Source organism: Kryptolebias marmoratus, linkage group LG13 (assembly GCF_001649575.2).
Source record: "Kryptolebias marmoratus isolate JLee-2015 linkage group LG13, ASM164957v2, whole genome shotgun sequence".
In the NCBI taxonomy this organism is placed as follows: Eukaryota; Metazoa; Chordata; class Actinopteri; order Cyprinodontiformes; family Rivulidae; genus Kryptolebias; species Kryptolebias marmoratus.
Window position 1 is genome coordinate 10,588,930 of NC_051442.1, and position 24,402 is coordinate 10,613,331.

Here is a 24,402-nt window from a genome sequence, read left to right on the forward strand (position 1 = left end):
TTAAGGCACAAGATTGGAAATAACTTTATTTTACAGTGTTGTATCTTACAATACAGCTTCAACTCACTCCATTTTTATTTATTTTTTTCTAATACATATAATATCTAAACTATTCATTCATTCATTAAAGTGTGCTGAGCTTCTCTTCTGTTTCATTTGGCTGGTATGTTTTAAAATGACCAGATAATTAAAGTGTATTGTTCACCCCCATTTATCGCCACCGTCAGCGTCACGCCCCCACGTAGAATTTCCATCGACGTGACGTGTGCCGTCAGCGCGCGCGCTCTGGCTCCTGATTGGACAGTTCACTGAGAGAAAGCAGCTGATTGTTAATTAAACACATACCGGGAGCGTCCAGGGATCTGCTGAAAAGTCGCCCAGAGGCCACTAGAGGTCGCTGTTTGGTGACGAACAGAGACGTTTTTTTGTTCGGTTCGTTTATTTCCAGATTTCACGCCGTTTCTGCACTGATTCGTGAATCTGTTGGCAACTCTGATCTCCATCATGGTGAGTTTACTTTCAGCCATTAACTAGCTCTGTAACCACTGCTGAGTTGTACTCTGTTACATTACAATACGCACGTTTTTAAAAACTTGATCTTCTGGGGGGTTTTTCTGCTCGTTTGTCTGATTTTACGTTTTCTGCCTCTTTCTGATCAGTTCTCGTAACCATGGTAATGTGTCCCTTACACCATCTAGAATGGCATGTAGTTTTAACTTCTTCTTTTTATTTTAAAACACAACAAATTATTTATTGAATTGTTTAATTGTATTAATTTATAACAGCCATATGGGTAATTTATATGAGCCCAAAAAGCAAATAAGCACTTAAGGAATTAGTTGCACTGAAAATCTGTTATAAATGTTTTTTTTTCATTATTTTAGTTTCTTTTTAAACAACAAAACAGTGTATTACAAAAAAAGAAATATACATGTATATCAAAAGATTTCATGTAACACAATAGGTTGAATCATTTTGTTCTGCTTTAATGATTTCTTATTAAAACACAACTAAAGGAATCCAGCTTGAAATACATTTTAAAAAAAGGAACATATTAAAAACCATGAGGAACCATAAGTTTAAAGACAACAAGTTTATGCACAATGTTTTCTATACCAATGTGTTTTTTTTCTTTTCAAGTCAAGTCAAATTTATTTATATGGCACTTTTCAGCAACTTTTCTGCAACTTTTGTTTTACCTACCATGTTTCTTGTTTTAAAGATGAATTTCAGCACAAACAGCCATCATGGCAGTCCCGCTTGCAAAGAAAATGTCCCACTTTCAGTCAAAACGGATGCATTTCAGCATCCGAGGACCAAGCAGAGAACAGTTCTTGGTGCTTTGTCAGAAAACGAGCAGCGTGGTCGATCCCTGAGCCAGGCAGGTCACTAGGAAAAGCTTTTAAAGCTTTTCTTAAATTTTGAATTATTATTTCATATTTAGCATTAGTTTAATAACGGTGCTTTCTGACGTTTCCTCTCCTCAGGGAAGCCAGTTTTCCAGACAGAGCTCAGTTTCAGACAGCTCGCAGCTGAACTTCTTCGGCTGCGTGTCCAGTTCCAGCTACGACGTGTTCGTCGAGGAGGCCTGCGAAGTCGTTCTTGCAGCTTCTGGTCAAGAGGTTGTTTCAGACAGTTACGAGCTCAGCGCTGAAGCTGATCCCCTGCAGAGTGAACACATGAAACTCCTGCTGGAACTCACTTCAAGTGAGTCTGATCTGCACAAATTAACATTTACAATATGTTGTTTGTTTGTTTTTTCTAATCTTCTCGCTGTTTACTTCTGCAGGTTCATGCCACGATGCTTCTATGCAGTCAGAATCAGATGAATCCTTGATGTCCAGGCAGAAGCTCTTCGCTGATTATGCTGAAGATATTCACCAGATCTTGAGGAAGAGTGAAGTGAGTGCTTGTTTGTTTTAGTAAAAGAGTCTCTGTCATATTAAACGTGCTCACTCACCTTGGCTGCTGCTGCTGCTTTGGTTTTAATTCCAGAGGAAGTTCAGGGCGAAGCCTGATTGTCTGGAGAGGCACCCAGAGATCACCAACGGCATGCGGGTCATTCTGGTGGACTGGCTGGTTGAAGTTGTTCAGGAATACAAACTCAGTTCTGAAACCCTGCACCTCGCCGTCAACTACTTGGACCGTTTCCTGTCCTGCACGGCGTTCATCAAACAGGGCAAGCTGCAGCTGGTCGGCACAGCAGCGTTACTGATTGCCGCGTAAGAATATGAGTGTGTTTGTAAAACTTTCATGTCGCTTTTTCGCCGAATCAGTAACATTTTGAGGGGTTTTGGAGTTGCACTGCTTAGCCTGAATTAGCAAAACCATAGCTAAAAGATAAAATGCTGAAATGCTGACTCAGCATTCACGCTACTAGACGCTGATTTATCCTTTTCCTTTGCAGGAAGTATGAGGAGATCCTTCCCCCTGAGCTGAACGAGTTCGTATACATCACAGACTTCACCTACAGTAAGAAACAGCTGGTTCGGATGGAGGACGCTTTAGTCAGGGTGCTGGCCTTCAGGATGGCGGCGCCCACAACCAACCAGTTCCTTTGCCTCTTCATGTCTGTTCACACCGTCTGCTCAAACACAAAGAACCTTGCTCTGGTGTGCATCAAATCAATCGCGTCCACAGAAAAATGCAATGTTCTTAATCTAATTTATTTACGTTAGGCCTGTGTTTTCTGTTCCCAGTACATAGCAGAGTTGAGCCTGCTGGAAATCGATCCTTTCTTGCAGTACACCCCGTCTATACTGGCAGCTGGAGCCTACTGCTTGGCCACCTACACTATAAACAGCTCTCTGTGGGTGAGTTTGTCCAGATTTTGTACGCTGAAAATATTTAATGTGAATATTTAATGTGATTTTTTTTTTTTTTAATAACATAAATTAGGTAGATTAAATAATTACTTTCTCGTATTGTAGCCTGATTCCTTAATTTCCTTTACTGGGTACACCTTGGCTGAAATCATGCCCTGCCTGACTAATCTCCACAAGCTGCACATCAGTGCAGAGAGCCGGCCTCAGCAGGCCATCAGGGACAAGTACAAAAGTGCAAAGTAAGACTTGATACACCTGCTTTTAGTTGTGAAGCGAGAGGCTTTTTGGGGTGTTTGCGGCTGCGCCCCCGGGAGTGAGTTTTACATGTTTACACGAACTTCTCTTTGTGTTTCCCTTCCAGGTATTGTTGTGTTTCAGGGATCACTCCGCCTGCGGTTTTGCCTCAACCATGAGTCACCGCTCCACCTTTCTGATCCTTCTGATCGGTGCATGGTTACAGCAAACCGAGAGCAAAACAGACGCAGCACACGCTCCCAAATGCATCATCGCATCTATGTCACGCACGTGGACACTTTCTGGTTATTTTAGGTTTATTTCCTTATTCTCTTTAGCTTATATTATTTACTATTGAAGCATATGGTTTAAAGATCTCATGAGGATGCTTTTAAAGGTATATAAAATGTTTTTGATTTGCCTTACAAAATGAGTCTTATGTGTGTGTATGTGTTTTTTTAATCAGATATCAGGTTAAAAATAGGTTTTGCAAAAGAATAAAAGGTTTTTGGTACATTTCTGTTTCACTGAATGGCCTTTTAAACTGTGTAAATGTAGACTTTAAAACATCATGCCTTAAATTCTTCTTAGGTGAGCACAGAAACTTCCCCTCCTCAAGCAAAAAAATTCAAATTATGTGTTTATTTAACAAACACAGAAAGTTGTTGAAAGCCACTGCTGTCTAATGCAAAAGTCCTGTGTTCCAGCCTGACTCAAATGAAATGTGTATTAGAAGCATAGTTTTATGAAAATATAAAGTTATTTGGTGTTTGATAAAGCTGGTTGTCTGTGTTTTACAATGTATATGTTCTGAGTTCATAGAGCTCAATGAATTTGGTATTTACTGCCACATAATGTTGATTTGTTTACTGAACTGAGCCTTTATGGGGTCATTAAATGTTTCCATTGCTGTCCTGTGAGGACCATATATTTCCTGAAGAGTCAGTTTTTCAGTAGTCAAGGCGATTTTAACTCCCTCTGTATTTTCCATCACCACATTTCCTTTTTATCTTAATTTTCTCGACTTCTTAAAGGAGCTAATAATCCTTAAATTCAATTCAAGATCTGCAGAGTCACGGGTTTACCTGAAGGAACTTCAAACTAAGACAGTTCTAAGCGAGAAACAAAAAAGTACTGTGGTTTTTTTCCGTCTTAAGTTCGTAGCTCGACTTTTATTTTGAAAGTGTGTTTACGGAAGTCTCTTCCTGTGGTTGTGTGCGCGCTCGAGCGTCTTTATGAGCGGAGTTCAGAAAATACATGGATTTATTTCACATCTGTGCGAGAACCAGTTAAAATCTGAAAAGAAAAAGTCTTTAAACAGTATTTTTTGTTCTTTTCCCCCCTTTTCTCGGGATTTCATCGCTCTGCAGTGAAGGTAACAGAACTATTTACTTTTTAAAAAGAAAAAATATATATAAATAGACTTAAGGACGCATCGGGCACTTCCTGCTAGTCTGGAAAAACTTGCTCTGCTATTGTTTGTTAGTTCTCAGCATTTACCCCCGCAGCAACAATTACATGACTCAGGTTCTATTCAAATTTGTTTCCGTCATAATGTTTGAGCCTCCAATTATTTTTACTTTTGATTTGCCTTGTTGTTGACAGGTAAGGTGTTCACTTCTCTTGCTGTTTGTACAGCTTCTTTTTTTTTAAAGATACAACTCCAGATGTCATTTGTTTCTTTTAGATAAATGTACTGCAAGTCAATACGTTGTTAGGACAAGTTTAAAGTAATGATGTTGCATTTATTTATTATTTCCTGGGTCCTGTCTGCTCCTTAGTATGGCTGAACCTTCTGAGCTGCTGCTCATCAAAGACCAGTATGCGTTTGCCTGTCAGTACCTGAAACGAGGACTGGAAGCTGAAGAGGCCGGCAAGAAACTGGAGGCCCAGGTGTATTACAGGAATGCCAATCAGCATTTTACCCAGGGCCTGGAGGTGCCCACACAAGGGGAGAGGCACTGCGGGGAGACCTGGGACAAGGCCAGGCAGCTTCAGCAGAAGATGAAGGGCATGTTGGAGACTGTTGATGGCCACCTCTCTGATCTGGACAAGTCACCAGAAACCACAAATGAGGGGCTTTTGATCGATCTTACTTCTAATATTTATCCAGACTTATCTACTAACTGTCAGCCCTCTGACAGCGCTCTCCATCATCTGTACCCCACCATACCAGCTGCATCACCAGCCCCCGACACAGCCCCCATCAGTCCTGCCCCCCCTGCTGTCCCAAACACACACACGCTCCCTGCAGGGGCTCTGGAAACTGTCGCCATGGATAACTCAGGAGACCTGCCACCGGCGTACACACCGAAGCCCACAGATGGACACCGCATCCTGGCTCACGACCCCGCCGGAGCCAGCTTCTGGTCAGAAAGGCCCGGGCAGGCAGCAGCAGATGGAAAGGAGCTACTTTTTATCCCCACAGGGGTGCAGCTGTTTTTCGTGGAGCCATGTGGACAGGTCAGCTCTCTGTCTTCTCCGGGCTACCTTCGCATCATCACAGAGGACAGCGTGCACAACAACAGTTCCAGCACCGGAAAACCAGCAACTTTGCACGTAAGTAAGAGTAAGCGTATGTTTGACAATGGGTGTGCTAGAAAGCATTTTTTTGGGGTGTGTGTGCTTAGGTGTGACTTCAGGAAAATCTGCGTAGCATTTTTCAAAGTTTTCATAGCTTAACCATGAGTCACTCAGTTAAAGTGTTGACATAATATTAATCAAAACATAAGTAACAGCCTTAAAAAATAGTCTTAATGTGGAATTTATTAAGTTATAGCTGCGCTCATTTACCTTACCTACTTCAGGAATCTATGAAAATATCTACCATGATTTCCTGGAAGGAGATATTTTTCAAATGTTAACACTATTTTTCTTGCACACTGACAGTTTTCAAATAAATAGCCTGACTGGTTGATTCACTGCTTAATTGTTTCAACTCCAGTTGTAAGGTCGTCTTTATCTTTCTACTTAGGTTTTTACCAATTTAGAGGATGAGCAGAACTGGTCTGATTCTAAAACATTTTATTTCTTCATCTTTTTTTCTTACTGTATTAATCTCCTATCTATGGCCATATCTAAGAAATTAATAAATTAACAACAGTTGCTGCCTCAGTTGATCATTTTATTATAGCGCCTTTTGAAACCCTTATGTCTCTCATTATTTTGAATGGATTCAGTATAAAATAAAATAAAATAAACTTTCTGGCAGCTCTACAAAGCATGCATTATTCTGGGCTTTGTTCTGCGCTTCAAGCCGTGATTCTGCGCTTCCTACTCCACAAGCCTGGGTCTGTATTCTGGTGCTGCTTTGTTTTCCAGTAAGACAATGGTCCCATTACCAGATGACTCTGCGCTTCTGTTGTGCTGCTGGTCGGAGTCCGGTGCCCTCTCTGGGGTCAATCTGTCAGGCGGCATACCAGTGGCACCGTGCAGCAACAAGTCTGTTTTTGTGTTACGTCTGTGTGGAAGACTGCCATCCTACACCTGGACCCTTCGTATTTTATTTGAAAGAACAAACAACAGTATGCATTCTAGAAAACTAGATACTTTTGTGCCTTGACAGAGAAACAGGTATTTTAAAAAAAAACAAAAAAACCCTGGGGCGTTTCTATGCATAAGTTGCAGCTCAAGTCTTAATATTTGACCCAGACAGGAAGGAAAACACCCCAAAACATGTATAAAAATTTAATATCACCAATTTCTTGCCTTAAATTTATTAAATAAAACAGTTGATTTAAAGAGTATGATAAGATTGACTATGAACCAGTTGCAGTTGCTGATCAGTAGAAATAAATCCAATTTCCTCTGTAATTTTGATCAAGCAGACTTTTCCAATCTTTTTTTGTTTCGTTGTGTTCTCCAGGTGTGTGATCGGATGTATCCACTGACCACGGACACTCCGGTGCTGCTGGCCAACTCTGGGATCTTCATGTTACCTGACTGCTTGTCAGAGACACCTGGCTCCTACGTGGGTTTAGTGCTCTCCTCTGAACTGCCTGCTGCTGACTGTGAGATGTTTCAGGACCTGCTGATGCAGCTTGCAGACTTCCGAATTCAGGTCAGGCTTCACTAAAAGCATCGGGACATGTAGGTTGGCACGATAAGTTTCGCATGGAGTGATCAAACCGCACTCTGCAGTGTGTACTTTGCGGCGTCTGGGTCATGATATGCAATCTTTTCCTCGTGTTCTACCATATTTCTACATAGCCAGTTATTAAGCGTGAACCCTTTTTTAATACAGTCTGACATAATGGTGACTGGAACACCTTTCAAAACCTTTGGGTTTTACCAAGTGCCTTCTAAAACAACAGATATATTTGAAGAAACATTATATTTGTCATTTGATTTGTAAGTCTGAGTTCAATGTTCTGAAATATCGTACATCCCAGTTGTTTGTTTCCTCATCATGCTGTTTGTCTGTAATATGTTTGGATGTTTACATATTTTTAAAGTCCTGCTGCTTTCAAAGACATAAAGCTTTCCTGTCATGATCACAGTGTAGCTCGTGACTTTATTACATTTTCTTACAGGACCCAGAAGGTACAGAAGCAGAGGTCATGAACTTGACTACAAAAGTCCCCCTCGGTGCCCCGAACGAGCAAACAGCACCAGAAGCAGAGAAGGAAAAACTGCTTCCTGGATGGAGTGAGAAGATGGCTCAAGGAATCTTGTCAGGCGAGTCTGTGGAAAAACAAGCTCAGTCAAATTATCAGTCAACTTTACTTTTTTTGGTACTTGTAAAGCTCCAAATAACCCGAGCTGGAAATGTAAGAAGAAAACATAAAAATAATTTAAAAGGAGGAATCTGAAGGAACATTTGTGCAACAAACAAAAAAACACAATATACAGAAACGTTCTAAAGATTTTCCACTAGATGGTGCTGTTTACCAATGCAGTAGTCTCACCTGATTCACATATGCAAGAAAAATGTGGTTCAATTATTAGTTTGAGAGCACCACATTTAACAGAGTTAACAAATGTGTGTAGGAGCTACACGGCTGAGTGAGTCATTCACCAAAGGTGCAGAGGCCACAGGGAAGGCCATTCATAAAGGAGCAGCCAAGATCCGGGACCACATCACACCTGAGGAGACGCCATCAGAGGTCAGCCCGGGCGTCACCAGACGTCTGAATGCGACTAAACAGGCTACTGGGAATGCTGTTCGGGTCACCCAGTTCTTAGGCAAGAACGTGAATCTAAATCTTTAAATAATTTGATAAAATAATATTAAAATTATTGACATTTTTTTCCAGCAGGTGATCTTAAATAATAATGACTGATCATTTCCCTTGTTAATATATATCCTGTCTTGAACTTGTTTCTGTTGCATAAATGTGTCCCCACAGTGAATGGCATGAGCACAATCGCAGGACATGTAGCAGACAAGGTGGCACCTCATATAAAGAAACACGGTCCTAAACTGGTTCCAGAGTCTTTGAAGAAGAACCAAGATGGCCGCGCTTCCAACTTGGACGGAGCAAAGTTCGTAGCAGCCAGCAGTGTGCAAGGTGTGTGCTAAAATTCAAAACATGAGCTGAGGTTTGGTCTTGGAAACGTTTGGCTCATGATAAATGATTCCAGAGGACCTTTTAATTTGAGTTTGAATTGTATTTCAAAATTAGGTTTCTGTACTGTTTGGTCGAGTTTGGAAACTGGGGCAAAGAATGTCTGCAAAAGTGTTGCAGCTGCAACCGTCACCACAGTGAAGTACAAGTAAGATCAAATATTTCCTATTATGACACTGATTCATATTATAAGACTTTGAATGGATTATCTTACAGCTTGTTTCCACTCATCTTTTGAATTTCATTTAACCAGCAGTAGATAAGCTGGATATGAAACCAGTCTGCTACTTGCCCACTATTTTCCTTTCTTCTTGGTATGATGGTGCTCTGACCTGTTTTCACTCCTGTTTCTTTTCAGATTTAAGGGCTTAGAGAATCTTATAAACGTGTCCAGCAACATTTGACTTCACGGGGGCTTAAGGGCTTGTGGCGTGTGAACTAACAACTCCTGCTTAAACCCTGTCTTGTACACACGTTTACTAACCCAAACCAGGTTAGAAAGTAACACAAACCTAACCTAAAATAAAGAATAAATTAACCTCTATTACTTTTGTTTACATGTAGTTTTCTTTAAAAGGCCTTGTTTACACAGGCAGCCCAATTGCTTGCATTGTACATTTATTAAATGCCTTTAAGTACAACCTAAAGTGTATTTTCATGCTATAGGTCTGCTTACCTTTATGTGCATAGCTACAGTGATTGTGTCAGACTTCAAATGGCTTAAAGTAGTGAGACCAACACTTAATTCAACGCCTACTTGTGTGAATGCACAGATCACTGTAGCTGCTACATATTTCATACTTCAGACACAATGCAGCCTCTGCTGTTTGCTTTTTCTGGGTTTATTTGTGTTAACCTAAGCTAAATGCCAGCTTGTGTTGAGTGCCAAAGCTTTTTTTTTTGTTGAGACAATTTATATAACTTTATTATCATATGTTTTGTTCATTTGTTCAAATGATTTGACAATTTTTCCCCCTCCCCACCACACCGCTCTTCTCTAACTCCACCAAATTATTTGCGGCGAAAGGTATGGGGACGATACCGGCGAAGCCACAGACACTGCTCTCAAATCGGTGGGCAACATCGGTCTGACGGCATACAATATTGACAATCTGGGCGTTAAAGCCTTCCTGAAGGCCGCTGGCAAGAAGACAGCAAAGAACGTAGTGGGATCTTCCGATGGAGAGCTCACGGAGACCAAAGAGAAGAAGGTGCGAAGGGAGGAACAGCAGTCCCAGACCGAGGGAGGGGACATGCAGAAGAAAGAAGAGGAAAAGGGAAAAGAATAGATTTCCGCAAGATGTTAATGCTTTCCTTTTTGGTACCACTTTCTTATAAGGGTCCCTTTTAGAACGGCTTTAATTATGTATTATGAGCAGATTTTTGAACACTATAAAACAACAACGGCCAATTATAAAATAGTTATAAAACACTGATCATACATTGAAGCAGACTTACTATCAAGTTTAATTCAGTCAGGTTAAAGTCATTTAAAGCTTGTTGCTTTAAAGCTAAATGATTTCATATATCAAAACAAACATTACTACAAATGCTCATGTTACATGCAGGTAACTTACTGACAAATGTTTGGTATTTAAATATTAAATGACGAAGAACTGAATAAAAATGCAACGCTTTATCTTGCCAAATAGTGAGCCTCCTTCAAAGCATGACCAGTCTTTTAGAATTGTTTTATAAGTGATTTCCAGTGCTTTATAATGTGTTTACAAACTCATGAATAATGCATTAGTAAATCTCTTGTAAAGCGTATTTTTTTAGAAAGTACTTGAGTTTTTTCCACCAATCTCTTCCTTTGCACATGATAGTGATAATCTTTAAACTAAGGGTATCATGAAAATAATAAACTTCAATAAAGTTGTTGTTAATCTTATCAAATTTTAGAATATGCATTGTATCTTTTCTGTTTTGTTGTATAAACCTTACTACCAAATTTCTTTCATTCTACTGTAATGTATACATTTGATCCATCTACCGCTCGGTCTCTCTGTATTATTTGCATGTGTATACACAAGTAGGCTGTTAGTAATTATTTTAATCCCCAGTTTTCAGCTGCCCTTATGTAGATGAGACTAAACAAAAAGATCTGCCACCTACAACACATAAAAGGTGTTAATAAAGTGATGTATGAAGGAAGGTAATTGTTTTGACTTAATTAAGCTTGACATAGTTTTGTAAATAGTAGTGTAAAACCTCCACTTTTGGGAACTGTGTGTATTTACAAAAATTTCTAACAAAAATTAAGTTTTTTTTTTTTTTTTCCCAAACCTTCCTCTAAATTGTTTGATTTTATTTTGGTGGCGGCGGCGCCCTAACAAACCGGAAGTAGCGGTCTCCATGGAAACCCCGTGCCACAAACTTCTCGTCTTCAGTAACTTTTCTGTATTATGGCTAAAGACAACGACTACAGTAAGTACGACTTGTCGCGGCTCAGGGCGGAGCTCGAAGAAGAAAAGGAGATGAAGTGAGTTCATTTTAAACAGTTTTTGTTCCAACAACGTTTTATTAAATGTTCATTTTTTATTTTTTTTTATTTGCGCCGCTGCTAAAGCAGAAGCTAGCATCTGACATCTTTGTTTGCAGAGCAATGCTCGAGGAATCGGTGTCTGAGCTGAGGAGAACTGTGTGTGAGCTCCAAGAAAGACTGCTCAGCGTTGACGAACAAGGTGGGGAAGACATTTATAAGAGGTTTGCATTTAAAAAAAAAGAAGAGTGCTTTGCTTGTCGTCAGCGCCACTTTTTGTTGATTTCTCTGGTTGTGTTGGCATCAGGGAATGAGTGGAAGACGAGATATGAGACACAGGTGGAGCTAAATGGACACTTGGACAAGCAGGTGTCTCTCATTCAGGAGAGGCTGGAGGACATAAGAGGAAACCCTACAGGTAGGTTCTGACCCAATCTATGCTCATTCACCATTTAAATAGAGCCTTGCTGGAATAAATGCGTTTCAGGTGATACATTTTTGTGTAATATGGGAGGATTTGGCTCAAACCTTAGGTTCTAACTGCCTCCAAACAACTAAAAGATGTGTAGCTGCTAGTTAAAATAATATTTAAAGGGGACTAGAGGAGAAAAAGTGTAAATAAAAATCAAAAATTGGGGGGTAAAAAAGAGAGAACAACCTTAATTGAAGCACAAGTGGAGTAAGAACGTAATTCATGTTTTTAGGTTTAAAAAAGAGACAGAAAATTATGATCTAATTCACTGCCAGTTTATGAATAACGAACATTTAAGACAGAAACTCTAAGTAGAAAGATCAAATAAAATGAACAGTGTACATTTGTAAAATTCTACTATAGTATAACTTTAAAACACTACATCAGTGCATCAAGTTTTATGTATAAATATTCCTGTATTCCTTGTTTTTGAACAGATCGACTGGCTTTTATCCGATCATATGATGACGTGGCAGTTGTGAGTACATGCGTGTTAATGTTTTTTTTAAGATTTCTTGATTTATTTGTTTGTACCGGTATTATTTATTCTTTTAGATTATTTAAAGGAGGAAAACAGGCAGAAACACACACCAGCAGAGAGAGCTGTGGAGACGCAGAGCGGCTGAAAGGATCGTGCTACCAGCTGCTCTGCGTCCTCCCGTTGGTGCAGGCTGCATAAACCCGAGTTTAATCACAGCACTGTAATCACGGGATTACCGAGCATGAGAGAGTAATACACACTAATTAGACCGCTTTTAACGCACATAGACACAAATACATACAACGATGAAGGGTTGCACAATGAGGTCTGAACGTGTGTGTGTGCGCCTAAAGGCAGAGCTAACAGATGCTCATTAGTGTGTCTGAGGAGTGACTTTGGGGTGTATAGACAGTGAATGTGACAAGCATATGGATTACCATTACACAACACGGAGAACAAGAAGCAGACTACTCTAAACTCAGAACATCACCAAGTTTTATTAGTCTGCGCTACGCCGTCAATCCTACAAGGCCTCAACACGTCAAAGCACTTATGTGCACATGCAGCTGGTGAATAATTTATGAGTCTAATCTGCTTTTGTATTCCCGTTTTCAGCATGAACTGCCCACTTATTGCCTAATCCTTTTATAAGGCGCAATGTAATACGAATTGACTTTTAATTACTCTTAAGCCGAATGACACTCTGACATGGTATTTTGTAAATAACAGCATCTATTTGCTACAGGAAACACTTAAACAACATCTAAAGCTCCTGACCAAGGAGAGGTCTGACCTCCAGAGTCAGCTAATGGACTGTCACCTTCAAATCGAGCAGGAAGGAAAGGTTTGAGTCCCGTCTTTTTCTGTAGGCAGTAAGCAGCAGGGCGGGGGGGATTACATTTGTAAAGGTCACAGTCAGCATCATAAACCATTGTTTGTAATAGGTTTTACTAAAAGTTTTTGTTGAAAGCCTGTATTTTATAAGCATTAATGCAAAGAGTGTTCCTAACCTTCGTCTTGCACGTGGCGAGCATGCTTGTAGTTCAGTGGCTTGGTTCTTTGTTTATTGTTCTGCTCAGCAGACTGTGAGATATTAGTTAAATGAAGGTTTACCCCCCACAGCATTTGCAACCAGTAATCCCTAATCTCTTGCTTAATTAACGCTGAAGGCTTCTCGAATACACACCAAACAAACACCAAGCATTGCATTTATGAAACCGGTATATACGGACAAGTTTGATTAATGAATGGAAACAAGTTAAACGTGTGATTCTCTATTTCTTTTACTTATCAGGCGTTCCATAAAACCAATGATGAGAGGCGGGCATATCTCACAGAAATTGCTATGGTAAGTATTCAGAGTTCCTTAAAGACTGTAAAGATGACACTCTAACACTTCTATAGGCCTAGGTATTTTTTCCTACTCATGCCCTTGATACATAATATTGAAATCATAAATAAACTTTATGCTTTATGTTGTTTTAAAACTAATTCTTGCAGAGCTGAAACTGAGCTGTAGTCTGTCTCAACAATTTAGAAACAGTTTTTTATATTTGAATTAGCATGAATTGGCATAAAACAATAAAGCTCACATAGGTGTTGAATAAATTAAATTTTAATGTGTTTTACTTGAAATTACTCATCAGTTGTCCTGTCCTACAGCTGTCTTCTACCCATGTGACCCAAAGAAGTCATTATTCCCATCACCGACAGGGGGCGCCAGGGAGCAAACAGATCAGGTGTGTGAGCCACAACAGAACTAATGAACAAAGTATGAAGTGAGCAATAAGAAGCTGTAATTTAGTGACCACACTACTTTTTATTTTTATTTAATTTAGCGCTCTGACTGATACTGTAGTGTCCAAGAACACTAGGTGAATAAAAAGTTTCTTCTCTGTTGATGCAGGGATAAATAGCACATGACAATTTGAAACAGATGTTGCTCTTTTGCAACTGCGGGCTATCGAATACACGGTGAAAGAACGTGCTCTTCGGTTGTAGTGGAAATTGGTTTCGGTCATACTTGGTGCTGCGCAGCTCTGTTTCAACCAGATCTAATTCTATTCGAAGTGTATTAGAAGATACAGGGAAATAACAAAACATTTTTTTTTCAATTGCTCACATAATCAAGCATTCATTCATGCTGCATTATTTCTCTCTGTTTTCTTCTGGCACGTAGAGGGAAGCAGACCCGTAGGAAGACACAGGTTGGCTCCAACAAAGAAAAAGAGGCAGAAGAAGAGGCAGAGCGTGTGAATGGAGGAGGAGGAGGAGGAGGAGGAGGAGGAGGTGGTGGTGGTGATGATGATTCAACAGCAGAGAGAAGAGTGGAGAGGAAATCCCAAAAGGAAAGCAGGTTACCTACTCTAAAGCATTACGAGAAACACCATTCTTGACCAAAATGGCGTCTTTGAAAGAGAAGGGCAAAGTTGTTGGCTGTTGTCAGTGTGGTGGTACTTTTGTCTGCTTCCTTTTTCCTTTGTTCACATTTCTCAGTGACTGATCACATTACATTGGAATCAATGCAGAGTCTATTAAGATGTCTTTTTTTTTTTTACATCACATTACAAATACGTTACTTCAGTGTTCTCTCTGTTTTATGTAATTAAATAATTTTTCTTTGCCTGACTTTAAAAAGGTGGTTATTACAATCTTTATGTGTGGTGAGGTAAGCTGCTCATGTGTCCGATCCATGCCGAGTCTGACATTTCTCGTGCAGCTACATCTTTTATTTCTTTTCTTTTTTTTTTTTTTCATATTACGGCACCTCCTATGACACGTATTACGTAAGCAGCACAGCATCCACCAATCTATGCAGTTCAACCACAGAGTGAGCAGTCTCCCCCGTTCTACCCACTGACCATCTTTAAACATGTGGGTGGAAGAAAACTAGTTGTTTGAGATGAAGCTGTGATCTGAATAAATGCCAAAAAACGCTGTTCAGTGTTTGTGAAAAAAGTAGAGCATTGCTTCAGTTCTTGACAGCTTTGCCAAGCAGTATTCTAAGACCTAATCTCAAAACTAAAAATGAAAAATTAGTTTGTTCTAATCCTCGGAGTTAAGTCTTTTGTTAAAGTTTTCATGCATAAAACACATTCTTGCATATTTAAAGTAGTTTATTTTTCCCCTCTTAAACACAACACATCCTATATACACTATAAAAGTTCTGTTTTCATCTTTTAAATCCACAAAATATTTTGCATTCTTGAGGTTTGTTCATGCGATCAAAGCAAACTGCAGATGGACAGCAAGGGTTTTTTTAAAATTTTGTTTTGTTTTTAGAGAGCCTTTAATTTGAGTCTTTCTCAGCCATTTTTGTTCATCGTTCTGCTTATGGCCGACGTACTCGTTGACATTAACTTCAACCATGATAGATGACTGTTTGAGCTGCTTGCAAATGATCCTGAGCTTCTTTGCCGATTGTTCCACAGCGTGCTCTTTGTGTGTCCTTCGTGCTTGAGCTTGCTCTGGTACGTTTGAACAATCTGTCTGACTAAAGAAAATGACGGATTCCAAATGCTTTCGAAACGTTTGTTTAGCATTTTCTTGCCTAAAGAGGATTAATGCTGTTACTATGTTTCTGAAGTTCTCTGAAATCTCCTTAGTTTATGCCATACTAGACTTGTGCAAACATGTAAAGATCAGACTTTATTAAGACCCCATTCTTTAAAAATTCATGGCTTCACTCTCACTTGGTTTTCCTCTTAATAATTGACTGAATAATCCTAACTTCTGACTACATTCATCTTCAGATTGACAAATATTCTCAAAGCCTACTACTTTTGTTATTCATCATTGAAAATTTCCCTCAATAAATAAAGAATGAGGCCTAAGCTATATATATATATATATATATATATATATATATATAATTTTGATTTGTTCATTTGATCTCCTGTTGTCAACTTTCTGGACTTGTCTTAAGATCGTGTGGTTTAGAACAAGTTAATGCTGAAATATAAGTTCACAAACATTCATTTCTTGCTGCGTTATTATTGTTCTATACTCAGCGTTTGTTATTTTAAAGCGTTTCTGAGTTGAACATCGAGTTCTCCATTCAGCATTATTGATTTTTTTGTTGTTTATTCATTCAATCAACCACCTCTTAAAAACATAACTTTAAGACTATCAATCCAATTTGCTACACCCTGTTATTCTCCTACAGAGTAAATTTCTTCTTAGATATTCTGATACGATTGAACGACTAGTGGGTTTGCTTAATTTGTAGCGCGTCTCTGTACCTTTGACAGAGTGAGCACACAGCTTCCCCTCTTTTCTATTTCACGTTGCAAGCTTTACGTAATACAGCTAGTTTCTGCCTGTAAATCAGAACCACAAAGACGATCTTTTCTGATAGTGAAACGCAGTAACAAACCACTACAGTAACTGTTAAACTACAACAAATTAGATTACTGCTGCCCTTTTAGGCTAAAACTATCAGCTTTTCTGTGCTCATCACATGTGAGCTGCAAGAACATAATGTGTACAAGAGCAAGAGCACAAGAAATGCAACATTGAGACTTATTTGTGAGTGTGAACTTTCAAGTGTTGAGTCTTAAAATCAGCCTTTCGCACCGGTCTGCATGTTGACACGGCTCACTATGTTGTGTGGAATTGAGAAGATGAAACATTCAGTGATTCATCACAGAACAGAAGAAGCATCTGTCGACAGTCTGAGCGTGTGGGAATGTAGATTAATTTTCAGATTTATTTATTTTTCTTCAAATTAAATGAGTCATCAGCCAATCCATCTGTCAGGCTGAGCTGAAACTTTGCCTTTTATTAATGCCTTTTTAAAGAGATGCATTAGCAGAAATAGGCTGAATTGGTATTTAACTTGTATTTTCAATGAATAAGATAACTCTCAGCGTTATCTTAGACATTAAACATACATGTCTAAGATAAAACATGTCTATTTGACTGAATGATCCTGCATCAAACATAATCTTTGACTCTTTGCATAAGAAAGATGGATCAAAACCCCCATAAAAATCTATGCTTTGAGGACAAAAAGGATCTTAGAAATTTTATTTAATTAATATGAATGTATTTTTTCAGAACCGATATATTGATTTTTTTCCTGTTAGTGGTTAGTCATCAACATTGATGACAAAATATAAATGTAAATTAAACATGCTTCAAATTCTTTGGCACTTTCATTGCACGCTTTAAGGTGTGTGCACTCTTGCGCACACTTGTATAAATATAGTGTTTGGCTTTAAAAAATCCTTGATAACATAAAGACACGATGATTACCTCGTCCTGTCTTTCTCTTCCATCTTTTTGGCCCTCGTTTTAGGACGGCCTCCAACACACGTGCCCTGCTTCCTCAGGATTAATTTAGTCTGGAACACCTTGTCAGCCCCCAGTTTGTGACGCACACCAGGTCACAAAGAAAAAATCTGTGTGGAGAGGCAAAAAATTAAAATTAAAATCTTCACACAGTCATACGTTTTCACGAGAAGGCTCAGAAGCTGCCTTAGAAGTAATCGCACGCAGCGATCTTGAAAATAAATAACAATTGGATGACTTGGATATTATATGATCTGAAAAACAAAGTGAGAGATCTCACAGTAAAGACGTGTAACAGGTTATTAAATGTCAGACTGGCTGCAACTTTCAGCATCAGGGGCACAGATAAATGATCCGGGATTGACAACATTGTGAAAGCGATCATCTTAGGGGGCCAAGATGGAGGTCAGTTACCTTTTTCCTGCTCTGAGAAAGTACTTAAGGGCATTGTGTCAACAAATATAGGAAGAAATTTGCTGTCTCTCCACTAACGGCCCTGTTTTGAGAAACTATTAATAGATGTGTGATAAACTGATACACTCAGACATATACTTTCACACAGCATTTCGATTTGTGTAACTATACAAGTGTGTGTATGAAATTTAAAAAAAAGGAATAAAAAAACAGGCAAATTTGATAGTGATGATTATAAGATAGTGTTTGCACCCCTGTGATATATTTGACATTGAACCTGTTTTTTTTTTTTTTTAAAGCAGCAGTCCACTTTGGTCTGCTCGGACTAGCCACTAGCTCGCCAGTCTGATCAAAATTAAACTCCGTTTCTCCATTTCTCCAGAGCCGTCTACGTAAACTTCCCACAGAACGGCAGAAAAGATCCGAACTGTCCCTTTAAGATCAGACAAGCGAACAGACAAGCGAACACTACATCTATCTCTGTATGGTAAAGTTGCGTGTCATCCCCACCCCGAACCGGCTCGTGTCCTCGGGGTTGGGAGGGTGCAGGACCAGCAGACATCATCATCTTCATCATCATCATCGTCACCATCATCTCCCCCCGAAGCACGAGCGTGAAGCGTGGGCTTGCATTCATAATGAGGGGTGCTGAAATGAGAAATCACGAGAGTGACGTGAAGGAGGAGGGGGAGGAGGATAAGAAGGAGAATGGGGAGGGTGAAGCAGCTGCTACCCAGTCAATTTCCAGTCCAGTCACTGCCTCTTGATCACACACACAGAACACACACTCACAGAGAGCTCAGTGTTTGGTGGTGGAGCAATCGGACAACAAAGGGACGCACATAGAGGNGGGGGGGGGGGGTCTCACTGCAGCCAGGAGAAGAGATCAAACCATCCAAACTGCGACAAGCTCGTTGAACTTATTATTTATTTATTTTTTGTCCACATCTGCTGGGAGATAACATCAGTTCAAGCTGGAGGTGACCGTCACAGAGGCGTTAATTGCTCGCGTGGGTAAGCCTGTCAAACGCATCATCTGATGTGGAGATGACGGAGTCTCCTCACACTTCAAACATACTTCGCTGCTTCCAACAAGTCAGGTCTTATGACTTAGAAGTAAATATGCATTGTAATTTAGTGTGTAATAACTTCTTATGTGTTGATTGTTGAGAGTTTTGGGTGAGGGTTGATGCATCCTCTGAGTATTTATGGGTTAAAATGTATGCGTGAGATCGATTCTTCATCATCCATCTGCGCTCCAAACTCCGGGGCGCCCTGCGCGTCACGAAGCGCACCGAGAGACCGTCCGCCTCCCGGCTTAACAGCATTTAATCTGTCTTTAGGGACTTATTTTAAGACCGCGCTTCAGCCTCAGACGCCGGCTGGCTACTTTATTAGCCTCCCATCGTTCGGTTCTCCTCTCCTCTTTGTTTTTGTTGACCGAAACTTTTCTCCTCCCCCCCACCCCCCTCCGGTTTTGTTCGTCCCCCCTCCATCAAGACAGCACAGCCGTCCTCGTGAGCCTCGGCAGCGGCGTCGCCATGGAGATGGAGCATTTCGACGAGCGGGACAAAGGTCAGCGGCACGGCCGGTCCAACGCCAAGGTGAACGGGGTGCCGAGTCCCACGCACAGCGCCCACTGCAGTCTTTATCGGACCCGGACCCTGAAGACCCTGACCACGGAGAAGAGGGCCAAGAAGGTCCGCTTCTACCGCAACGGGGACCGGTACTTCAACGGGATCGTGTACGCCATCTCCGCGGACAGGTTCCGGACCTTCGACGCCCTGCTGGCGGACCTGACCCGCTCGCTGTCCGACAACGTCAACCTGCCCCAGGGCGTCCGAACCATCTACACCCTGGATGGCGCCAAGAAGATCACCTGCACGGATCAGCTGATGGAAGGTGAGCTTAAAAAGCAGAAATAGTTCATCTTTGACTTATAAAAGCGTTTTAGGATAGTTTCCTTGGCTCACATCCTTATGAATATGGATTAAAGATGAATTAATTCCAAAGAGTGGTACTTCTGATCCTCTCTGCAAAAGAATAAACACATCCCTGTAACGTAATGTGGTCTTGTCCTGCTCCCTGTCATGTTGTAGCCATGGATATATTAAAGCCGAACACATTACACTATTATTTTATTGTAAGCAATTAATAAGGCTTATAGGTACTCAGTGAAAACTATCAAATCAAATCTACAAAAGGGTATTCTGAATGATGCAGGATGGTGCAATTTGAAAAACTCCAGTAGTTTTCCAGCTATGCCAAGATGCAATTCTGAAACGCAGGTACGCGCTCAGTGTAAATAAAGCACAAGGCCGAGTCCTCCAGTAACCAAGAAGAAGCCCGAGTCACATAACTGGCCTCCATTAGGCTGGTTGTTGTCTGTGAGGGAAACAAATTTGGTGCAACTGAACAAGCACAGAATCTCGGAGAAGATATTTACGTGGAAAAGATAAACATGAATCTGTTGATAAATGTGGAAGAAAGAGGAAAGCTCGAGTAAGACAACTCTCGCGGATAAATATTGGGGATCAGGCAGGGCTCGGCATTCAAATAACACGCTGCCTTTGTGAAACTTCTGCTACACTTTCAACCTACCCTATCTTTTATCTGCATACTTTACTCAACAAATCTAAGCATAAATGTGCACAACTACATGAAAACTGTTTGACTTCTCTATCCCGTTGATGTCGCCATTATTGACCTATTTTCAGTCACTCTACTTGTTTCTGTAGGTAAATAAACACACATAGTAGCTGGCGGCTGTACATAAAACTTGTTTTCAAATTTTCAATTTCAGGACACATGAATCACAATATTAAAAAAATAGTGTGCAAATTTTGTTTCTTACTTTATGAGTTATTTTTTACATGGTTTCGTGACATTGTAATGAGTACCTTTATGTAACAAGGCAATAAAGCTGGCAGTCCCAGCTGTAGATTCATCAACATTTACAGGATAAATACACAATTCAAGCTCACTTTGGCTAAAAGCCAGTCGATGGCCATATGGTCAAGCAGATGCACCCTTTGTTTCAACTTAGATTAGCTCGGTCTTGATTGGTTTTACGCTCCAATAACTCCAGTACATGCCAATGTTATTACATCATGCAAAGTGTTTCCTATTATTTGCCATTCTAATTGTGTCTCAGTGGCCCTTTCCTTTGGTTTTTACTCCTCTGCTGTCATCTAATAGGTGAAAGCTACGTCTGCAGCTCCATCGAAGCGTTCAAAAAGCTGGATTACACCAAGAACGTGAACCCCAACTGGTCGGTGAACGTCAAGGCGTCATCCCGCAGCCCTCTCACCATGGGCAGCGCCAAGCCCGGTGGCCTGGAGGGCCGCGAAAACAAGAACTTCATCCGTCCGAAGCTGGTGACGGTGGTGCGGAGTGGAGTTAAGCCCCGCAAGGCTGTCAGGATCCTGCTGAACAAGAAAACAGCCCATTCCTACGAACAGGTTCTGACCGACATCACTGACGCCATCAAGCTGGACTCCGGGGTGGTGAAGAAGATCTACACGCTTGAAGGCAAACTGGTGAGAAATCTTTGCACTGTTCAGAGAAGATGAATGGGTTCAATCAGGTCTTAATATTACTTATCATCTGATGGATGAGAAGTTAAAGGAAAACTATTTCACAAAGTTTCTCAACAAGGTCTGTCATCATACAACTCTTTAGGATTTTATTTTGGGTATAGACCACAGTTCTTTCTAATGATGTTTCCTCTTCTGTGTTTTGATTATTTTTTAGCATAAAATCTTTATGAATGAGCTTAAATATTTATTAGTTGCAGAACATAAGGACAATTTCTTTGAAAAGACTCCTTATGTTCCTTGTGATTTAACTTTTTATGGTATTAAATAACCCCAAATGTGGCTGGCGATGCTGATGTTAGCTTGTCTGAAAGCCACTGGGATCAAATTCAAGCATAAGGGAAAGATTTCATGTTGTCAGAATCATATGGGACTAAGGACATCTTTGTTATCCTCATGTTATTTTTCTTCAGAAGGGGAAGCATAGGCTTAAAAATAGTAAATATTTCATCAGCATTCTTTCATTTTTTTCCCTTACTGACTTCTTTTATGAACATTTGCATAAAGCCGTGAAGAGAAAGAGCGAGGCAGGGAGTGAAAGAGGTCACGAAAAGGTAAAAGTTGAAATCCATTTATGAATGGAGTCTCGCCCACACCGCTGCGATGAGCACCAGCCTCCGAACACAAAAATAAATCAGCGCCACATCTCCCTCAGAGGTCCACCCACCTCTCCAGCTCCTACTCTCATGCGCATTTTCATCTCTGTATTGTCAGAAGGAGAGGGTGTTGTGTGTGGCACAGAACTGGGTTTTACGCTGCAGCTGAGTCATGTCAGACGAGCCTTCTCTCAGGCACATGTAGATGTTTGGGCTTATTTTTAAGCAAAGGAGAAAGCCACTGTCTGCGGCGGCACGTCAGGGTTTTATCTTGCACGGGTTTCTCTCCGTTTGCCTTCATGTCACATCTCCCTTGCCACCTTTCATCATTATCATCATCATTTCTGTCTTTCTGTCTGTCTGTCTGCTGCTCTCTGGGTGAAGCCATCGTAATGTCAGAGCTGCTTTTCCCCTGGCAGCAGAATTAGTGACATCATTATGTTTGAAGCAGATTGCGCTGGACATTTAGGGCATTCTGTCATTTTGTGTTGTCCAGCGTGTAATTATGTCCTAAATGACCAATTTGTGGCTCACGCTCATGAATATGCTCTTTGCTCCAGGAGCATTTCATGCCATTTTGGCAATCTGTGTTCCCATTTGTCTCAGCTCTAAAGATTCATCTTCATGTAGCCTGTCGATTCATCTTTGTCTATTTAATGATCCGTTGTTGACTCAGCTGGAAACCGACTCCATTAGATTCCAGACGTTTAAATCCCCAGATCAGGTTTTCCTGGCAAAACCTCCTGTTAGGGATTAAACTCCCACTTTTACGTAACAGTTTTCTTGGAGACTACACAATAAATGCTGCTGTTGCCATGTTCATCCCACTTTCACTGGAAGTAAAACTGTTATGGCGATGCTATTTTTGGAAATAGTATTGATTTGGACCTGTAGGCATGGTAACACGCTCGCTGTCAAATTGGTGGGGCTGGGCTCAGTGCAGAATCAACGCCTCAATTTTTGTTTTTCTCTGATTTATTTATTTTTGTGTATGTTGCTGTGGGTTTATACTTGGAGTTTGTGTTTTGGACTCTTGAAGAGAGCTGTAAAGAGACTATTAGGTTAGAAACTGGTCTGTAAACTGCTCCAGAACTCGATTCTATGAATGTTTAATTTGTAGCAAGAAATCCTTCACAAAACCTGAAGAAAAACTAGAAGAAGAAAAACTGGAATAAACTTAGTGTTTATTTATGAATTATATATGTGAGGTGACTACAAACTGCATCACCCTTGAATATACATCGTAGATTATAAAGAGTGTGTTAAAGGTAATTTCACTGAGTGTGTAGTACGATAACATTACCTTGAAGGTACAGTAAAGTGTGTGTGTGTGTGTGTGTGTGTGTGCCTGTGCATGCATGTGCACATAGGTTTTTCTTCGAATCGTGTGGGTTTCTTGTGTCAGCTGAGTAGTGTCAGTCACCAAGCCCACGGCAGAAGTAGGTTTCTGGGCCTGGCTGCCTGTAACTCTGAATCCCAGCAGAGCTGCAAAGGAGCTTGAGCTTCTTACTTTTATTAACCCCCGTAATGAGGCCAAAACCAGAACTGGTTGGGTTTATATGGACGTTTATTGCTAGGCTTGTCAGAACATCAATTCTGACAAAGGCATCTGTGTTAAAGAGAGCAAAAATAGATAATGTACTTAGAGACGGTATTTTTCAGGAGTTCTTCTTTAATTGTGTACAAGTCTGTTTCTGTAATTTTCATAACACAATATTCTTGAATGAAGTATCAAACACTCCTCTCTGTGGTCCCTTATTGCTCAGCGTGTAGAGAAGTGTGATTATGTTAGTTTAAGAAGCACAAAATTTCCTAAATTACATAAAAAATTGAGAAAGTAAACATTCAGTTTGACTTAAAGAGATATTTCAGATCTTTTAAAGTGTGGTTCTGAGTTAAATTAAAGAACAGTTATTATCTTACCTGCTGTAGATAGCTCTTTTAATGACTTTCAGTTTAAAGAAATAGAGTTTAATTCTGACCAGACTTATGAGCTAACAGCCAGTCTGAGGGCAGCCAAGAACAAAGTGGATAGCTGTCACCTTAAAACAACTCCAGTCCCAATAATTTCATAGTTTTGCATCACACAGTTCTTTAGATTAATGTCTACAGTTATATTGCAATGTTGATAAATAAGTGTTTGCATAAACAGCGATCCATTTTTGAGTTGTTTTAAAACAGCCGCAGTCCACTTTGGTTTTGACCCCACTTGGAGTAGCCATTAGCTTGTCAACCTGGTCAGAATTAAGCTCTGTTTACAACCTTTCCTCATAACCCCATTTTAATAGATCTGATTGTAGTCAGATGATAAATTTAGCTCCAAACACTTTGTAACACGATGCCTTTATGAGCACATCGAGGAGGTTTAACATGACACATTTAAAGGATTTTCCTTAATTATTATTATTATTATTATTATTGCACTGTGCCATATATCCCCTTT

At 40.2% G+C, this 24,402-nt stretch overlaps 4 protein-coding genes across 6 annotated transcripts in view; all 4 read left to right on the forward strand.

The window, feature by feature from the left end:
- The first annotated feature begins 393 nt into the window (after positions 1-393).
- Positions 394-4,183, forward strand: ccna1 (cyclin A1). Its single transcript, XM_017418011.3, has 9 exons — positions 394-507; positions 1,223-1,381; positions 1,488-1,707; positions 1,790-1,902; positions 1,996-2,222; positions 2,408-2,612; positions 2,700-2,813; positions 2,931-3,064; positions 3,187-4,183. Exons 1-9 carry the CDS (start codon positions 505-507, stop codon positions 3,236-3,238), a joined length of 1,227 nt encoding a protein of 408 aa, XP_017273500.2. The 5' UTR covers positions 394-504; the 3' UTR covers positions 3,239-4,183.
- Positions 4,184-4,289: 106 nt separating this feature from the next.
- On the forward strand, positions 4,290-10,683 carry sparta (spartin a). 3 transcript variants are annotated; one of them, XM_017417919.3, is made up of 8 exons: positions 4,290-4,434; positions 4,841-5,618; positions 6,925-7,119; positions 7,592-7,736; positions 8,049-8,243; positions 8,408-8,569; positions 8,684-8,774; positions 9,654-10,581. In XM_017417919.3, the coding sequence occupies exons 2-8, from the start codon at positions 4,842-4,844 to the stop codon at positions 9,913-9,915; spliced, it is 1,827 nt and encodes a 608-aa protein (XP_017273408.1). In that variant the 5' UTR covers positions 4,290-4,434; position 4,841; the 3' UTR covers positions 9,916-10,581. The 3 variants fall into 3 exon arrangements, with proteins under 3 accessions (XP_017273408.1, XP_024862118.1, XP_017273409.1); XM_025006350.2 differs by lacking the exon at positions 9,654-10,581 and adding an exon at positions 8,985-9,644; XM_017417920.3 differs by lacking the exon at positions 4,290-4,434 and adding an exon at positions 4,549-4,664 and having other exon boundaries at positions 9,654-10,683.
- A 247-nt stretch (positions 10,684-10,930) lies between these two features.
- Positions 10,931-16,831, forward strand: ccdc169 (coiled-coil domain containing 169). Its single transcript, XM_017417921.3, has 8 exons — positions 10,931-11,108; positions 11,228-11,310; positions 11,416-11,526; positions 12,018-12,058; positions 12,807-12,905; positions 13,356-13,409; positions 13,724-13,800; positions 14,241-16,831. Exons 1-8 carry the CDS (start codon positions 11,032-11,034, stop codon positions 14,455-14,457), a joined length of 759 nt encoding a protein of 252 aa, XP_017273410.1. The 5' UTR covers positions 10,931-11,031; the 3' UTR covers positions 14,458-16,831.
- A 1,814-nt stretch (positions 16,832-18,645) lies between these two features.
- dclk1a (doublecortin-like kinase 1a) overlaps positions 18,646-24,402 on the forward strand; it is a 47,185-nt gene continuing 41,428 nt past the window's right edge. Inside the window, exons 1-3 of the mRNA XM_017418115.3 lie at positions 18,646-18,781; positions 19,268-19,669; positions 20,966-21,306. Of these exons, the coding sequence (XP_017273604.1) occupies positions 19,309-19,669; positions 20,966-21,306 (702 nt within the window). The 5' untranslated portion in view covers positions 18,646-18,781; positions 19,268-19,308. The remainder of the gene's footprint in view (positions 18,782-19,267; positions 19,670-20,965; positions 21,307-24,402) is intronic.

What these genes read in the sequence shown, in the direction of transcription:
- ccna1 (XM_017418011.3), top strand. An exon ending in ACACAAAGAACCTTGCTCTG is followed by an intron (nt 2,613 to 2,699) that starts GTGTGCATCAAA and finishes TTCTGTTCCCAG; the next exon opens with TACATAGCAGAGTTGAGCCT. An exon ending in GACAAGTACAAAAGTGCAAA is followed by an intron (nt 3,065 to 3,186) that starts GTAAGACTTGAT and finishes TTTCCCTTCCAG; the next exon opens with GTATTGTTGTGTTTCAGGGA.
- sparta (XM_017417919.3), top strand. Translation starts at nt 4,842, where the DNA reads ATGGCTGAACCTTCTGAGCTGCTGCTCATCAAAGACCAGTATGCGTTT. An exon ending in TTGCAGACTTCCGAATTCAG is followed by an intron (nt 7,120 to 7,591) that starts GTCAGGCTTCAC and finishes ATTTTCTTACAG; the next exon opens with GACCCAGAAGGTACAGAAGC. An exon ending in GTCACCACAGTGAAGTACAA is followed by an intron (nt 8,775 to 9,653) that starts GTAAGATCAAAT and finishes TTGCGGCGAAAG; the next exon opens with GTATGGGGACGATACCGGCG.
- ccdc169 (XM_017417921.3), top strand. Translation starts at nt 11,032, where the DNA reads ATGGCTAAAGACAACGACTACAGTAAGTACGACTTGTCGCGGCTCAGG. An exon ending in GAAGAAGAAAAGGAGATGAA is followed by an intron (nt 11,109 to 11,227) that starts GTGAGTTCATTT and finishes CTTTGTTTGCAG; the next exon opens with AGCAATGCTCGAGGAATCGG. An exon ending in CCAGGGAGCAAACAGATCAG is followed by an intron (nt 13,801 to 14,240) that starts GTGTGTGAGCCA and finishes TCTGGCACGTAG; the next exon opens with AGGGAAGCAGACCCGTAGGA.